This window comes from Erpetoichthys calabaricus, chromosome 5 (assembly GCF_900747795.2).
Source record: "Erpetoichthys calabaricus chromosome 5, fErpCal1.3, whole genome shotgun sequence".
Classification (NCBI taxonomy): domain Eukaryota; kingdom Metazoa; phylum Chordata; class Cladistia; order Polypteriformes; family Polypteridae; genus Erpetoichthys; species Erpetoichthys calabaricus.
The window spans coordinates 190,175,756-190,194,565 of record NC_041398.2 but is presented as its reverse complement, the minus strand read 5'-3'; the positions used below and the strand labels follow the sequence as shown (position 1 = coordinate 190,194,565).

Sequence of the window (18,810 nt, the reverse complement as noted above, 5' to 3'; positions counted from 1 at the left end):
TTCCATGGATACACTGGTGAGTAAACAAATGGAGTTTGTATTCAATAAGGAGATGGATAGGGAGCCAATGAAGTGACCGAAGGATTGGTGAAATGTGTTCATATTTCCGCACCCTCATCAGGATTCTTGCAGCACTATTTTGAATTTGTTGGAGCTTTTTGTTGCACTACAGTCTGCCCTAATGAGCTGTCTGTTAGTTTTTGTTGATTATCACAAACTTGAAGGAATGGACATGAAAGCCAATCTAGAAGGGAAGATCCTACTGTAATAATCCTGTGAGGAAATGTTCTTAATTAACTCCAAAACAGGGAAGTCAAAAAACTAGAGAAACACATTGTACAGGCAGACCTTTTAAATTATTTAATGTGTGTCACAAAATTATTATTATTTTATGTTTGGTTGTTATCTTTGGCCAAGGTGACTTATAAGATTCAATTCAACAGTTTCCAGATATTTTTAACAGTCTGGAGCAATTCTGTTAAAGACTGACTGACTTATTCAGGGGAGCACATGGAGACAAAAGTAAAGGGAACTGAACTGGCAGTCTTGTGCTTTAAGGTCGAGTGCTTTAGCTGCTATGCCATACTGTGTAGCTGATCTCGGGAGGTGACCCCACTATTAGTTTTTAACTCTTTAAGGGCTGAATATTTTTTCCAAAAAACAATGGTTTCACTCAGAAATTAACATAAAACATCTGTTGCTGCATGCTGTGGCTGCCAGTTTGCCAAGAATGTGCAGCAGGCTTGCTGCCAGGCTGTCTTTGCGTGGCTGGGACAGCAGCAGCGGTCACGGTCGCAGTGCATTACTACCTCTTATCATTGTTATGTGACAGTCCTCCCTGGCAAATATTGTCAGTACCACGACTAGCTGGGGACCGATCAGCTGAAACTGGAACTTCACATTCATTTTCAATCACTTGTATCAAAAACTGAGTCCGACAAGTCATAGTCCAGTTCAGAGATAATGGGCAAAACATCATCCACAGAGTATTTTGTGTTACGCATTCACTTTGATCTCTCGCCAGATGTCAGTGCCATTTTTGCCACTGTGTGCGCCTTGCTACTCATGAGAGTGAAGGTCCAACTCAAACACAACGGTTGGCTTTGTCACAGTTTACAGTTGATTACCATCATCAACTCCTCCTTTTGACAAAAGTCGACATCAGCCCTGAAAGAGTTAAACAACAAGCCGACATGTAGGTCAAGCCAACGCTTTAGACTGGACTGAGGATGTAGCCATGGGCTTTCTTTCCATTAGTCAATTTGTCAAAAAGTGGCTGAAGTTATTTCTATGATTCCTTACAGCCAAGGCTATAAAGTGTACACATGAACAGCAAGTTAACAGAACATCAAATCAGGTTACCAAAGGCCGTCAGCGATAGTGAACAACACAGGATTTATTCTTTCATACAATTTAACAGCTGTCTTAACATCCATTGATAGCCTCTTGTTGTTAATTAAACCCGTTATTTAATTCCATGGTTTGTTGCTGCTCTCATTCTGCCACAGCAGACTTTTCCAAAACTATTGATTTTCTATTTTCAAAGAGCACCGTCAAAATATGTTGTGGATCTGAGCAGATCAGCATGACTGAGAGCGTCGCCTTTCATTTCTTTCAGATATTGTATGATGGGCAGTTAAGAGGTCTGAGTCTTAAATAAGATGTCAATTAAAATTAAGGCAAAAGATGTTAATTGGCAGCAAAAACTGTTCAATACTTAAGAAAATGATTAGAATGAAAATCTGCATCCCCAGTAGCCCCTCCAGGACCGATGTTGGCTTAACAACAAAGGTCCATAACAAAAGACAGAAGGGGGGAGAAAAAGGCAAATGTTCAGAACTGTCAGGTTCATAATTAATGTAAGACATTCTGTGATGAGCTGCCAATGTTTATTGTGGACTCCGGATGGTGGATTCTGACTTGCAGAGTACCAAACTACTAACCTGTGATTATGAAGAAGCAGCTCTCTAAACCATTAATGTTGAGATGTAGCAGCACCCTTAGCTCCTGTACGGCTGTGGTGTTTGAAAACGTCAGTCACACAATCCGATACTTGTATGCTTGGCACCTTTGAGCTGGTAAAAGTACAAAATAGTTATGGCTGTCTTGAAATGTAACCGCCCTTAATTTTGGCTCATACTACTTAAAGACAGTAGTCATCATTTTCCACTTAGCAGTTGTTTTAGACCTTGATACTGAGCAGAAGCAGCTCTCACATAATTATGACATATACAGCAAAATATTACTTTATTTACTTAAAATTGCAGCTGGTGCATTAAATAATTTGCCATTATTGTTGAAATGTCCACAATTGTAAAAATAACAAAAGCAGAAAACTTCACAAACTATACGTTGTTTGACACGATAAGAGCGCTTGCTGTCCGCCAGGATTACTTACAGACTGGCGCTGATGTGTAAAGCCCATTTTGAACTTTCTCTGTCCATTATTTTGTGTTGCTGTTGTTAAGGTTACTACAAGAAAAAGAGTGACAGTTGAAGGAAAGGACTTAAATCATGATAAAATTAGAAACTCTTTGTTGTTAATAACAGGCACACGATAGTTAACAGAATCCTGACTGGATATTCTCAAATGTCCCCTCTTTTTCCTTTTTTAGCACATTCATCCTCCCAGAAATCGAGACATACCTGCATCTGTTCATTAAATGTATTACTCTTATGATTATTTAGAACAACTGTTTTTGTTTTGCTGATTTATACTTTTTGTCTCAAAATGTTTAAAAAATATTTATTATTAAAGCTACTCTAATTGCCAATCGTAAAGTGATACACAGTACATGTCACAATACGTCATCAATCGTTTGTATCTTGAAAATATCAAGACAGTAATTTAACACATCAATGATTTCTTACAGGAAACGATGATGGACCATCCTCTGAGGACGATCTCCTACATCGCAGACATCGGAAACATTGTTGTACTTATGGCTCGTCGAAGAATGCCACGTTCCAATTCCCAGGAGAATGTAGAATCTTCACATCCCTCTCAAGATGAGAAGAGGCAATACAAAATGATCTGCCATGTCTTTGAGTCTGAGGATGTAAGCACACTCTGTTTAATCGTGTGTACTCTCAGATGTGCACTCAAATAAGTTAGTGCTTATCATAATTCATAACCAAAAATGTGTAATAACTAAGGCTGAATAATTCAGCAGAAATGTTTCTCAGTGTTAAAATATAGCGGACACCAAGTGGTGCACCAGCTCCTCAAACCTGACACAAACAGACACCAGGCACAAGTCCAGCAACATACACGGTTTTCACTTTGATGTGGGAAACATTTCCCAAGTTTGCCACCAATGCCCAGCACAGTACTTCTCTGTCTCCTTCCACATCGACTCGCCCTCGTCCTCCTCCCGAATCTGGCTCTCCGAATGAAGACAGGCGGCTCCTTTTATGCTGCACTTAGGAATATTCCAGGTGGCTCATTAGCGAGGTCTGGTAGCAGGCCCATGTGGGGGAGTAGGGCTCTGCAGCTCCCCCTGGTGGCCCCCACGGAACCCAACAGGGCTGTGCGTAACTCCGACTCCCATGGAGCCCTGTGGGAATCCAGGAGGGCTGCTATGTAGTGCTCTGGAGGAGGTGTCCCAGCAACGTATTTATAGAGTTTTACTGTTTTTAGTAATATGTTATTGTTAATAGCAAAATTAATAAAATATAAACTTTTAGTCACTGCTTTATAATGGATATGGCTGCCTAAATTAAAGGTGACACTGAAAAATTAACAATCATTGGAGACAAATAAGCCAAATGTCCTGCCTCTATCATTTCTTTTAAAGTGCAAATAGCATTATTTTATTTTTCCTTTTGCTGTTGCACACTGACATAGCCTCTTATTAACTTGACATTTGTCAGACAAAGCCAGTGGAATTTCTCATCTTCATCTGTCTGGCTTCTGGGCACACTTTATTGAATGTTATTATTATTATTATTTTGCATCACCATACTGTAGATTATTATTCTTTTAAATGTTAACACATATTCATTGACTTGCAAACATGTTCTTAAAGTTGACAGTACCAAATGCATTTTCTCCAGCCATTTCATTCGTCTGTTTCTCATCTCATTTTGTTGGGTCTAAAACTGTGTTTTGCAATGCGAGTACGTACATTTATTAAGATGTATCTTGTCGTAGCGTCTCAGTAAATAGAAGCCTCATTCTTTCCATTATCCCCTGTAATTTCATTCCTGCCAAAGCCCTTTTGGGATAGCAAAATCTCAATGTGGATCATCGTGGCACTGTGTCTGTCTTTAGGCTGTGGAAGGAGGTTTGAGCACCGAGAGAAATCCCGTTTAAGCTTACAGGTAAAACATGTCCCTCGCACATCCTCTAGGCGGTCTTCCTACCTGGGTTTTAAGTTTGAATCCAAATCCTGTGAAGCAAGTCCAGTTTTCCTTCTAAAGAGTAACAGTGTGAGCAACTTAAACCTGTCTTAAGAAGTCAGCTAAATGACAGATAATAGCAAGTTTAGAATAAGAAAGAATAAAGGTAGGAGCTCCTAGTCACCTCATAATTTCATCTTTTTCTACTGTTTGTGACTATCTGAGAAAAGAAAAAGCGTTTTGAGAAAACGAGGTATTTTGTGCTTACTACAGAAATGTAATTATAAATCAGATAAATAAGCCAAGAATCATCCCTAAAGATCTTTTAACAGTGTAGTTTATAGTTACCATGAACTACTGTTTGAGACCGTAAAGATTTCAGTGGTTACATTCATATAAATAAGGTGCAGTAACAGACTCACAAAATGAAAATGGCACTAACATCCAAACAGCAAGAGGCCTTTTAATTATTTAAATAACTCCAAAGTATTCTGGGAGTAGAGTTTACACCGCATTATAAAGCTCCATGAGACTGAGCAGATCTACTAACTTTGGATGGGATGTCCAGGGTGCTGCTGCTGTACTGAGACATTTCTGCTGCTTCCTCCATTGTACAGGCAGCTCAGAAACATTAAGTCGCTGCACACTGGACTGAAGGTGGGCACAGGGCACCAAGGCACACTCAGTTCCTGGCCAATACACAGGGCTGTTATACCACAGTATCTTGAGTTGAACCGACTTGCGCAGATGGATGGAGCCGCACAGCCATTGCTTTATTTACTAAAACACTTTACACTCCAACATTGTGACCAGCAACCACAAAAATATTTGCATGGATTCTTATTTTAATTTCCCTATTTGAACTTTGCATTTTGAACATAGCATGTTAATTGTGCATTGTAGAGATTCACCTTGAAAAAGTAGTATCTTTCATAAATACTTTTTATAGAATAAAAGAATTTAAAAATACTTTAAAAAGTACAATTCCCTATGTAATCTACTTCAGTACTGCAACAGACGTAAATGTGATTTGTTTATTCTGCACCACCCTGAACAATACCTAACATAATAAACCCACCTAATGCATGTCAGGTAGTAAAATTCATATTATTCACAGTTTCAAGAATGCTTCTGACATTTCTACAGCACACACGTTGTCAGATGTTTTATTGTATTTTCCACTGCAGCAGGATACATAAAATGTACAGTAAGTTTTAGGAAAATGCGACATTCCTGTATATGAAATAAATATACCACCAAAAAACTCTGGACTTTAAGTGTAGTATTAGTACAATACAATGCAATACAATTTATTTTTGTATAGCCCAAAATCACACAAGAAGTGCCGCAGTGGGCTTTAACAGGCCCTGTCTCTTGACAGCCCCCCAGCCTTGACTATTTAAGAAGACAGGGAAAAACTCCCACATTAGTAGCAGTAGTAGAATTATTGCTGCATGGACAGTACATTCAGATTCTTATTTGCTTGCCTGACCAACATGTAATCTATTTCCACTCTCTAGCAGCATGATAAATGTATATAGTATGTTTGTAATATTAAAAAATGTAACATTAGTGTTTCTGTTGCAGCCAAAGCTAGTTTTGCAATATTTATGGAGGAGCGTGATTAGGTGTAAGATGGTTTGCAGACTCCATAACCCCCCAGGCCCCACAAGAATGACATACATGGAGTCACCTAAAAGACACAGATAACTTGCTATAAATGGTCACCCGGTGCAGCGCCATTGATTCTTACAGGACCTCCACTGCTCATTGATCTACAGGTTGTGCTCACAGGAACAACATACTTTTTTTTTTATTTTTTAGGTAGGTTCTCAAAAAGATGACATGGACTATATTATATTTTAAAATCTCAAAAACCTTTTTATTGAGCCTTTATACTCGAATGTCTTCCAAAGGTGATCAGCCCTCTTTTCATTAGTGAGAACTATTGTGAAATTCCTCCACTGATTTGTTCTTTGTTTCCACATAGGCCCAGCTAATCGCCCAGTCCATTGGTCAGGCTTTCAGCGTGGCTTACCAAGAGTTTCTTAGGGCAAATGGCATTAATCCAGAAGACTTGAGCCAAAAGGAGTACAGTGACCTTCTTAACACCCAAGACATGTACAATGACGACCTGATCCACTTCTCCAAGTCAGAGAATTGTAAAGATGTACGTCTCTTCTTTGTATCTTTCCACATGCTGGAACTGAGGTGGTCTGTGCTAACAATGCTTGACTGGAGTCGCATCACTCCTGCTGTTTTCCATGTGGATGTACTGTATGGCTACCAGTTAATATTTTTATAGGTTGTACACCAAAGATTACATTTTACAAAAGTTATTTATAAGCAGCTAACGACTCTATTTGTAACATTAAATTTTTCCTAGTAATGAAAAATTGCTTGAAAATAAAGCGTCAAGGTCTTTACATCACTCAGTTGTATTTAATATGGTGCAGTTGTGGCCATAAAAATATGTGCCTTAAACAATAAGCTTATGCCAAAAATTATTGCTTTTGATATTAAGAATGACAGTTCCTCTTTCATAAACAATTACTCCTTTATTAAACTGAGAAATGTGAACTAATTAAGTTCAAATGATCCGGAATCTGGAGAAACTGCACTGAGGTGTGGCCATTAAAGGCAGAAGGCTGTAAGTGAAGGAAGGTGAGTGATGTGGGGCACAGGATCGGTGCATTTTAGTCAGGTTTGCCTAGTAACACGATGCCCTCTCTGCACTGGGTGGTGTGGCACAGACTTCGGTGGTCCTGACAATGGCTGACATTAATGTATTGTTCACCATAGATGGACTACTTCAAGGCCAACCTTGATACTGCATGACGTGAGGCTTTTGTGTCAGTCTCACGCTTCAGAATGATTGGATGAATTGTTCATAACTAAATTGTCTTCTTGGAGTTTTTATTCTTTTAATGTTATTATTTCAGCAGCACCTTATGATTTTCTTTTTATCATTATATTTTTACTGTAATTGGCATGGTAAAGTTTTTTTTGCTTTGCACCCTCCCCCACAATAACCTATTGTCTATGGGGAAGGAGCGAAAGCTTTAGTTAGATTCATCAAAAATTTCGATATCCAGTTTTTGACGGATCTTAACATTTTAGGGTCCCCTGATACCTGATGATGATGTGTCTGTGTGTCACAGTTTCTTGAGGACGGTGTAGAGCTAAAACGGCTGGTCAGAAAAATACCAAACTCGAAACTTAAGCCTGTTATGAGATGACGATGTGCTGATTATTTTGAGCCAAATCATGCAAGAGAAAGAGGCGCTCTAGAGGAACCCTCAAATACTGTAATTCTGCAATTAATTATGAACTCTTCTCATCGGTTGCTATTGTAATGACCTTTTTTATGGTCAGAAAGATCAGCATCAGAGCGGTAAATAATTACTGAAATGTTAAAGAATAGTTTGGGTAACTTCATAGGCTGCAACACCTACTGACGCTCACGTCTGATTTTTTTTTTTCTCTAAAGCATATTGACCTGTTCAAAGTAAAAAATGTATTTTATAAATAAAATAACTCTTATTTTGTCTACTTTTCTGAAAAGAACATTTTCTATTTTTTTAAAAAAGGCAGCTAAAATAATTTTGAATTTTCTTTTTTTTTTCTGGGCACACATTTATGATCAGCCTGGTTGTCACAAAATAATTTGTTGCCTAGAAAATGAAATGGATTCAAAGTGCAGAAATCGGGATATACTGTACTGTATAACACAAGCTTTAATGGGCATTGAGGCAGAAGTGTGCTCTCCCAAGTAAATCTCGTCACCTTCCTCTCACAGGTGTGCATTGATAAGCAGAAGGGAGAGATCCTGGGCGTTGTCATCGTGGAGTCCGGCTGGGGCTCCATCCTGCCCACCGTAATCATCGCTAATATGATGCACAGCGGCCCAGCCGAGAAATCTGGACGTCTGAACATCGGGGACCAGATTATGTCCATCAATGGGACCAGCCTGGTGGGGTTACCTCTGTCAACTTGCCAGAGCATAATAAAGGTACTAAATAGACACAATCATTATTAGAGAAGCCTGTAGTGAATAATGAAGGACATCTTGAGACAGAAATAGGATTCTAAATAAAATGATTTGTTTACCTTTAGGCTACATGGAAACTCACATTCAGTTTAACACAACTCACTTAATTAATATTAAAACAAATGCAGAATTGAACATCCATTTATACAATTTCAGGGTGGCGGGGGCCAGAGACTATCACTCAAAGTGTCAGGTGCAAGTCACGCACACAATGCCAACGCTGGGATTCAAGCTGACACTCCTAGAGCTGTGAGGCAGTGGCACTAACTGCTGTACCGCCATATAATTCTTCAGAGGTAGTTACTACCTACAGATACAAAGTAACTGCTCTGTAAATACTTAGGGCACCTCACACACTCACACGTACAATGTAAATCTATCTATCTATCTATCTATCTATCTATCTATCTATCTATCTATCTATCTATCTATCTAAGTAAGTGAGGTTTATTTAAGGTGCGATTAATAATAGTATAGAAACACACTTGATTGGTTCATTTATAATAACATTTTTTGCTGCTTAAAAGAGCCCTGGCCGAGTTCAAAACTGGAGCTTTTTATTTACTATTAAGTACCTGTCCATCCCATTTCAGCGCTCATTTTACCACTTATAGTATAACAAGGCAGGATGTCGCTCTGGGCAGGGCACCATTATGTGACTCCGTTCATTCACATGCACACACTCAGTCATTGTAGGGAAGTTTAGGGGCCTCAGTGAGGCCTCATCCGGAATGCTGTGTGTAATTTTGCTCTCCGTAATTTACAATAAAAGATATAGGAGGGCTAGAGAAAGTCCAGAGGAGAGTGACTAGCCTGAAGAGGCTGAACCATTTTAGTTTAAACAAATAAAAATGAACAGGTGACATGCTTTAATTCATTCAAAAAAATATGGAAATTAGTACTGTAGATTATGCCTGTTAGAAAGTTGTTCTTGGCAAAGAGAGGAATAAATTAGCAAACAGTGTTTTACATTTTGAAGACTTTAAAAAACGGACTTAATGTCATTTTGGAGAAGTTGGGTGAACAGAAGTGATGAGCCTCACCAGTTTAATGACCTGTTCTTTTCCATTCTAAAATGAACGTCCATAGAATCTGAGAACATAGCACAGTACCTTGAGAAACTGAAGAAGAAATTAACTTTGTTGACCTTGAAATATCCACTTGTTACTAATTTGCTACTGTGTGGTGAATGGAGATTGATGAGCTGCACTCAGCTACATGGCCTGCTCTTGTCCACACCTTTTCTTAAATTCACTCTCCACAAATTAGTCACCAGGCTGGCAATCCACGTTTCTGCACTGTGCTGCCCTTTTGCACTTATCAGCTGTCCAAGACACTGTAACATAACACAGATTGGTGGTTGCGTTCTAGTAAAAGATGCAAATATTGTCAAAATAAATGATACATCATGTCGGACCGCAGTGGAGCTCCCATTTAAATGGATGAACACTAAACAGTATGTTTTGTTTTCTAGGGTTTGAAAAATCAGTCCAGGATTAAACTGAACATCGTAAGATGTCCTCCGGTTACGACAGTGCTTATCAGAAGACCTGACCTCAGATACCAGCTGGGTTTCAGCGTTCAGAATGGAATTGTGAGTGTCTCTTGAAGTTCTCTATCTGTCAGTAAGGCTGCTGTGTGTTCTTTATATGATATGAAAGATAAAAACAGTACAACGATTTGACAAAACGTTTAATAAAGGGGCAGTCGGCTAACCATCTCACCACAGTCTCTCTGGGCCAGATTCGTGTAAACCTGTTTTGTTTTTAAAGTTCCCCTTTTCAAATGAACTTCTTCATCCATTTTCTAATTCTAAAATTTGTTCTATTTTTGTTCAATGTTATTTTTGATTTACATAAACCTTAATGTGTTTACATATGATATTTTATATCATGCTAAGTTTATAAGTACAAGTGCATTTTATGATACATTGAAGTAATGTGGACTTTTATAACACTAGAAAAGTGAAAAATATTCTGTGTGAAATCTTTTTTTAGTTTACATAAATAAAATTTCATCTGTTTGTTTACAACATCACACAAAAATGACTGGATAGATTTGTAGAAAATTTGGGAAGCGATAGTAAGGAAGATCAGATTAAAACACGGGCAACCAATTAGCTTTAATCAATACCTTGAAACAGAATAGCAGCGATGAAGAACAGTACAAGCAAGGAACGAGTGAGCAGCTGATTAGGGGGTCGTTATTTTTAGTATTGAAAAAGCAAAACACGTCTGCTAACTGTGGATGGCATCAGGACATTTGAACCATTCAGAAAGAGTGGGATGTAAATAAAGGGCATTGCTGGGGGACTGAGCAGTAGCCTGAAAAAAGAGCGACACTAATCTAGTAAGACCTCAGACTGTGTAACACAACTTCACATTAAAACCACCAAAATGTCATTGTGGTCGCAGTTTGAACGAGTTGGATAAAGAGAGTCAGCCATCCACTGAGAATCTTTATGGAATGCTGTGAGGGGGGATTGATTAATCGTCTCTAGGTTTCCCTTTTTGTCGATGTACGTTCCGGCTTGCTGCTTTACCCCGTGTCCAGTTCAAATTTGAGTAGCACTGTTCATTATGCAAACAACGTCACTAAAAATGTTGTTTAGCTGGAAGCATTGCCCTGTGTTGGCTGGGATTGGCTCCAGCAGACCCCCGTGACCCTGTGTTCGGATTCAGCGGGTTGGAAAATGGGTGGTTGGATGGATAGCCCACTCATATTACGTACCATATGATCCAGGACTTCAATATATTTAGCTTGCTTTGTCTGGACCAGAATACACATTAGAGCCACACTGGCAAAATGTCTGTAGTCCACTGTCAGATTTCAGAGTCACTGGCACTATACTATTTCTTTAAAAATACTTTACATTTCAATATTTAAATACAGAATATTCAAAAGATTGTAACACATGCAAGGAACAAGTACCTCCATGGGCCTTTCCTAAATGTCCTTTACTTTCACTTGTATCAGTGCATATTAACTGAGATATCTGCACCAGTTTAGTTGCATCACAATGATTTTGTCTCTTTACATTTTAATCAATTTTATTTGAACCACTTTATTAAATCATTATTTCATAAACAAACTCATTTCTTTGTTAAATTGCCATCTCTTAAATAAACTTACATGATAATTTCCCCTAAAAAATGACCAGTGCTGGGGGCTCCAAGATAACAAAGTGCCCTAAACTACCAGCTGACAGGGACGGGCCTACCAGGCCATGGAATTATCATTTCATGTATAACTGTGCGGTGTATACTGTATATCCTGATGTGTTCTACTTGAGTAAAACTGATTTTTAACTAAAAAAGGAAACCAAGACCACATTTAATATTTAGTTTTAGTCGGTTTGTGGGATCATTGCTGTCACACTTATTCTCCAGTGCCATGACTACTCTAGTTTGTTTTTAAATTGCTTATATACACAAATAAATTACTTACTTGAAACATTATTGCTTCAATTAAATAATTGTTAATACTATTAATAATGAAGAATCTACAAAAAGCCTGTCATAATGAGGAATATCCTATCGGCCAGAGTATCTGCATACATTATGCGGAGTCATTTTGTATCATTTTCACACTTTAAATGACTACTTGCACCAACCCAATTGTATTTATTTTTTTACCCCCACGTAACTAGATAATAATAATATTCTCAAACTTACTTAATTCAGTTCAGAGTCACTGGGGCAAAACCACTGGGCACAAGGCAGAAACGTTCTGTTGCAGGATGGAAACGAGACTCTGTACAGATACGAGGAGAATGTGTAAACTGTGCATGGACAATAATGAGGTGCAGATTAATAACTGAATGATGTTTTGCTGCCAGTTTGTGGATTGAGAAGGTATTACATCTGGAACAAATGACTCAAGAAGTACCAGGTAATGTGTTATTTATAAGCAGGGTGGTACTGTAAGGTGGTGATTTGTCGTCTCTGCAGTAAAAGCCTCGGTGCTTTGGAGTCCTTGCCTGCAGAGAGTTTGTATGTTCTTTGTTTGTCTGCATGTTTTGTTGTCAGTGGAGTACAAAGACAGAATCAGACAAAACAAACTAATACGCTTTCTTTTATACAATACCCATCCTTAATGAATACTCTTCCAATGGATTTTACAAGTCCAAAACTATCATTACAGTTGTTTTCTTAAACACTACAAACCCAAATCCAATTGCTGTATAAAATATAAATAAAAACAGAATGCAATGATTTGCAAATTTCATAAACCCATATTTTATTCACCATAGAACACACAAAACATCAAATGTTAAAAGTGAAACATTTTACCATATTGTGAAAATTTTTAACTCATTTTGAATTTGATGGCAGCAACACATCTCAAAAAAGTTGGGCCTGGGACAACAAAAGTCTGGAAAAGTAAGGGGTACTGCAAAGAAACAGTTTGAGAAACATTTTGCAACTAATTAGTTTAACTGGAAACAGGTCAGCAACATGACTGGGTACAAAAAGAGCATCTTAGAGAGGCAGAGAATCTCAAAAGAAAAGATGGGCAGAGGTTCACCAATCCGCAAAAAAACGGTGTCTACAAATTATGGAACAATTTCTGAAAAATGTTCAACGTAAAATTGAAAAGACTTTAAATATCTCAGCGTCTACAGTAAATAATATCATCAAAGGATTCCAAGAATCTGGAGAAATCTCTGTGCGGAAGGGACAAGGCCAAAAATTAATACTGGATGCCTGTGATCTTCGGGCCCTCAGGCAGCACTGTGTTAAAAACAGGCCTGATTCTTTTATGGAAATCACTGCAGCGTCTCATGAACACATCCAGAAATCATTGTCTGTGAACATAATTTGCTGTGTCATCTACAAATGCAGGTTAAACTATCGTGCAAAGAAGAAGCCATATGTGAACATGATCCAGAAACGCTGCCATCTTCTCAGGGCCAAAGCTCATTTAAAATGGACTAAGGCAAAATGGAAAACTGTTCTGTGGTCAGACAAGTCAAAATTAAAAATTATTTTTGGAAAACACGGACACAGCGTCCTCCAGGCTAAGGAGGAGAGGGACAATCGAGCTTGTTATCAGCACGCAGTATAAAAGCCTGCATCTCTGATGGTATGGGGGTGCACTAGTGCCTATAGAATTGACAACTTGTACATCAGGAAAGGAACTGTCAATGCTGAAAGGTATATACATGTTTTAGAGCAACATGTGCTCCAATCCAGACATCTTTTCAGGAAAGGCCTTGCATATTTCACCAGCTAAACCGCATACTGTGTCTATTTAAACAGCATGGCTTCATAGTAGAAGAGTCTGGGTGCTGAATTGGCCTGCCTGCAATCCAGACCTTTCACCAATTGAGAACATTTAGTGCATCGTGAAAAGAAAAATACAACAAAGACAACCCAGGACTATTGAGCAGCTAGAATCCTATATCAGACAAGAATGGAATAACATTCCTCTCCCAAAAGTCCAGCAACTGGTCCCCTCAGTTCCCAGATTACGGACTGTGATGGTAAACATTGTCCTGTCACAACTTTTTTGAGTGTTTCTGCCATCAAATTCAAAATGGCCTTATTCTTTTCTTAAAATGGTACATTTTCTCAGTTTAAACATTTGATATGTTTTCTATGTTCTATTGTGAATAAAATATGGGTTGATGAGACTTCTGTTTTTCTTCACATTTTACTCAGAGTCCAAACTTTTTTGGAATTGGGTTGTATATAGTAGTTACATGATCACTACAACAGTCTGCATCTTTGTCTTCCTGCCGCTATGAATCTGATTATCATTACACTGAAGTCTATACCTGTGATCATTCTGTGTAACTGTAAAGAAAAATCAGAACATGACTTAAGTAAACATTTTTTCTAAGAGTGATACTGTGTATTTACTGAATCATTTATTTTCTCAGATTAGGTATTCCAAGGGTGTAGCATTGTTTCTTCACGGCTCCTGTGTACTCAATATGAATCCCAGCTTGGTTACTGTCTGTGTGGAGTCTGTCTGTTCTCCCCGTGTCTTTGTGTTTTTTTTTTCTTCAGGTACTCTGGTGTCTCTCCTTCCCTATCCCAAAAACATAAAGGTTATATTAATTAGCAACTTTAAATTTGCTTGGTATAAATGAGTATGTGTAATTGTGCCCTGTGATGGACTGGCACCTAGCATGACCAGCTTCTGTCTTAACACCTAATGGTGGATAGGATAGCCCTTAGCTCCAAACAACCGAGCTGAATTAAGCAGGTTTGGAAGATGGATGGCTGGTGGCTCATTTCAACACAATGTAATATGGGGAATAATGGAGATGTTATAATGGAGATGTTATAATGGAGATGTTTTTTTTTCATTTTAAAGGAGGGAAAGTGTAAACTGCAACTGCAGACAATCAGTATCTGGTTTCCGAATCAAACATGGGTCCCTGCAGATGTGGGACAGCAGCAGTAAAGACTGTGCCAGTCTTAATCAGAGAGTGTGTTTGACTGGTACACCATTGATTCTTTAAAATGGGTTGCTGAATGGCTCTTTTTCCATCCCTTTTAGATCTGTAGCCTTATGAGAGGTGGTATAGCAGAGCGTGGAGGAGTTCGAGTTGGTCACAGGATTATTGAGATCAACGGACAAAGTGTAGTGGCAACGCCTCATGAGAAGATTGTCCACATTTTGTCAAATGCAGTTGGAGAGGTAAGCACCAAGGGAGTTAGCTGTACAATAAATAATAATAATACTAAGAAACTTTATTTATATAGCACCTTTCCCATGCTTAAGGCAGTTGATCAGAACTATTTTGGATCACAAAGTTAGCAACATCATATTCAAGTTTATTTTTTTTAAAGTGCAAAAGAGTTAAGGAAAAGCGATAAAACTGAGACAAAACCAAATAAAACCACTAAGCCCATGTTAAGAAATGGAAGAGAAGTGTGACACTAAGAGGCTACCGTGTCTTCATGATGATGCCCCTGCTCTGTTTATAGTACCTTCTAAAAATAAAGTCTGATGCTCCTGAATGTCCTGCGTTTTGCTGGCTGCCTGCTCAGGGTGTCCTTCTGCACTACGATTCGTGTCACGTGGATTTTGATAAACCCAGACAGCCGTTGATGCGCAGATCGCTCAAATGATGGCTTGATTCTGGTAGTTAGTGGTGTCTCCTTTGGTACCCACCATTGCTTGGCCACTATGTAACGCTTAAGGCCTAAAGCTTTTTAATTTGATTTGTGTGTTGTAAACTCTGCACCCCCGTACTAATGTGTTCAGTGATGGCAGGGCTTTTTAACAGTGCCAGGTTACACCTGTAGGGTTAAGGATACGCATATCATATTAAAAAACAGGATGAGGGCCAAGAAGTAAATTAAAACTGTAAAATAAATGTCATTACTTTTTAAGCTTTTGTTTGATATCAGATTGATTTATTCCATGTTATTCTGTTATTTTTAGGCAAAATTCAAATGTAAAAAGAGAAGCAGTTCACTTGTCCTGAGATTTCCTTCTGTTCCTATTTAAATGTTGCTGAGGTTTGCTTGTGAATATCCCAACTGCTCCTTCTGTTTGCCGGAGTTGCCTTTATTTAAGCTAACAGAATGTTTTCTTTGTTTTTTGTTCCTAAGATTCACATGAAGACAATGCCAGCTGCCATGTACAGACTGCTAACTGCCCAGGAGCAGCCCGTTTACATCTGAGGCCGCCGCCGTATGTGAAGGGATCGGCTTTGCAGCTGTGGTTGTGTTTCTAGTGCTGCATTTTTGTGTCCGCAGTAACATTCCTTAGGTGGTGTATGTGTGTGTCATTTTATCAGACTTCTATTTCTTTTCCTACAGCCCGAATTTTAGTTTGGTATGTTGATTCTTAGCACCAAACTGTTTGCCCCTCGGGATATCATTGGACTTTGGTTGACAATACTAAGTTGCTCCAGAGGTCATTGCATTAACCAAAAACCGCATTAAATGAATGTTACTACTAACAACAACCATCTCCTCTATACAAGGGAGTCCTCATGGTATACATGTGTGCAGAACACCTCCTTGGCTGTCACTTTACAGTCCCAATGCTATTATATGGCGTAAAAAATAAATAAATAAACCTTCCAGTATCGACCCGTCTGCCCTCACCACAATGCCTTCTGCAGGAGGCTCCGCTAAAATGTCCAGAAGGCTCTGATGACAAACTGCAGGATCTTTTCACTTTCTGTTATATTAATCCACCAATTGACATTTTCGTACCAGTATAATGGGATGTGCTTACTGGAAGCCCTGGTTTAATAATATCAGCTTCACCCTGTCATCTCCAAGTGTGTTCAGTTTTAAACTGAAAAGTGTTATTTTAGAGCTTTGGACATTATGACACTTATCTAGAATATGTACTGTATCTATGTGATATACTGTATGTATTTGAAAAGTATAAACATAATTAGATAACAAACACAAAGCGCTTAAACGGCCACCATGGTGTGATCATTAGATCTGCGGCACTAGAGCAGGTGTACTTTATTATGTTCCTTCATCCCACTTGTGCGGCTCCTGGTCTGAAGTTACAAACCATGATTATGGACTATGGTCCAGGCCATCATCTAGCAGTGAATTTAGCTGTTGCTGTTATTTGGAATGCGCTTTGTTACCCATACCTGGCATTGCGGGCAGTTCGGCATACCACTGGCACTCAGTACAGCTAGCTAGTTTGTGGGACTCGGTGTGCCCTGTAAGGCTGTCCTGTCACTCGGGGGGGATGCTACAGTCATGCGCTAAAAATGACGTTACTTGATCGACACAGAATATGAGGCGAGTCTCTGTAAAAGTATAATTACTGTAGTAAATCGAAGTAAAGTGCATGACCCGGGTTTCAAACTGCTCATAAATCCTTAGAAATTTCAAGAATTGTTAAACTGATAACTCGTTCAGAATCAAACGTTCAGAGCCATCCAAGAGCAGCATCCAGACAGCACTTCATAAACGGCTTATTCGTATTCATTGAAAACAAATCTCCACCAACACATCAGAAAGCGACTTGTTTATTTATTTTACACTGTGTCATGGGGTTGACTTTTCGCTAACGTGTATCATCAGCGTGTGCCTATCTGTCATAGCGTTCTGCGTCGATAACGTGGACAGAGCATGTGAGCGCTAGTTATTTTTTGCCGATGTCTTTACTAACAGCTGAGTTTTCAACAAGGTGGTACAAAGCAAGAAGCGCTACTCAACATTTCATATTCTTAAGCACTTCTCCCTGAGTAGTCCCAGTGTGGCCTGCGCAGCACTGCTACAGTATGTGGCTGGCTGGCTCCACACTCATACGTATGCGTTGGTTTCACTCATTACATTTGAGAGTTGATGGAGTTATTGAAGTACATTAAGTAAATATATTGTTAGATTTGGAGTATGTCTTAACGCTTGTATAAAATGTGAACCACATCCTTAATGAGGTAAATGTTTACGCAGATAGTATTGTCACTTGCAAAAAATTAAGACAAAAAAATTAAATCTACTATATATTTCTACTTACTGTGTATGCGATCAAAGGTCAAACCAGAGTGACTTCAAGGTTCAAGAACTAAAAAATGAACACATTGGGGACCAGCGCCGCTTGAGGTTCGACTTTTGATTTCACTTATTATGGATGGAAAAGTTGTCCAAGATATGATAAAAAGAAAGCTGTGCATTTCTTCATCAAATCCCAGCTTCTAATGCCTGCCTGTACGGCTTAAGGAGAGATTCTGTTAAAAAGAGATGTCCTCTCTGTCATCCGAGCAAATCATCATATGTACAATAAATAATCAAACTCCGTTCTGCTGAGGGGACGTCAATGCCTGTGGCCGTTTGTGCAGTGCAGCCAGATGCCAACTCCTCTCTTTAATTGAACTCCTGATTTAATGAAATGGCGTGCACTTGACCTACAGTAACACACCCTGTCTTACTATTTATAATCGATTTAAACTCGTGTGCAGTGAATACAACGCATAAGCTCTGCTCGTGCTCTTTAGTGCGGCCCGCACCTTCCATCCTTCACTTGCAATTCTTGACCACCATGTATGTTCACAATTTGCATTTTAAAAGGGCAACCTAAATGTATAAAGGGAGTCTCAAAATCGGACATGATGCCATAATCGAATATACAATAAATCACATTTGTAACCACTGATCATAATAAACCAAAAACAAGTTGTTGAGCACAAACATGGCGGAAATATCAAGCCTGGTCATGGATAGAACATTGTACCAGACTATGTAGCAGGTGCCCTTTTCCCCACTAGATAATGTCACCTTCTGCGTTCTGAGGACCACCACCACCTTTTGCCATTGCCTACTACTGCATGCAAACAAATGGAATGAGCAACAGATAATAGCAAACGTACTGGTGGTACAAAACTAACCAGCTTTAACCTTTACGACTAAATGAGCACGCTAATGCGAATATAAATAGTTTTTCTTTCCTGAAATCTGCATTTAAATGTGTACCTGCCA

The 18,810-nt window shown here is 38.8% G+C and overlaps 1 protein-coding gene across 6 annotated transcripts in view; it reads left to right on the top strand.

Annotated features, from left to right (window-relative positions):
- Positions 1-18,504, top strand: part of apba1a (amyloid beta (A4) precursor protein-binding, family A, member 1a) — a 357,632-nt gene extending 339,128 nt beyond the window's left edge. For all 6 annotated transcript variants that reach the window (XM_051927782.1, XM_051927780.1, XM_051927781.1 and 3 more), the window contains 6 exons: positions 2,874-3,059; positions 6,332-6,511; positions 8,141-8,353; positions 9,867-9,986; positions 14,903-15,043; positions 15,964-18,504. In XM_051927782.1, coding sequence (XP_051783742.1) covers positions 2,874-3,059; positions 6,332-6,511; positions 8,141-8,353; positions 9,867-9,986; positions 14,903-15,043; positions 15,964-16,035 — 912 coding nt within the window. In that variant the 3' untranslated portion in view covers positions 16,036-18,504. The remainder of the gene's footprint in view (positions 1-2,873; positions 3,060-6,331; positions 6,512-8,140; positions 8,354-9,866; positions 9,987-14,902; positions 15,044-15,963) is intronic.
- The last annotated feature ends 306 nt before the right edge of the window (positions 18,505-18,810 follow it).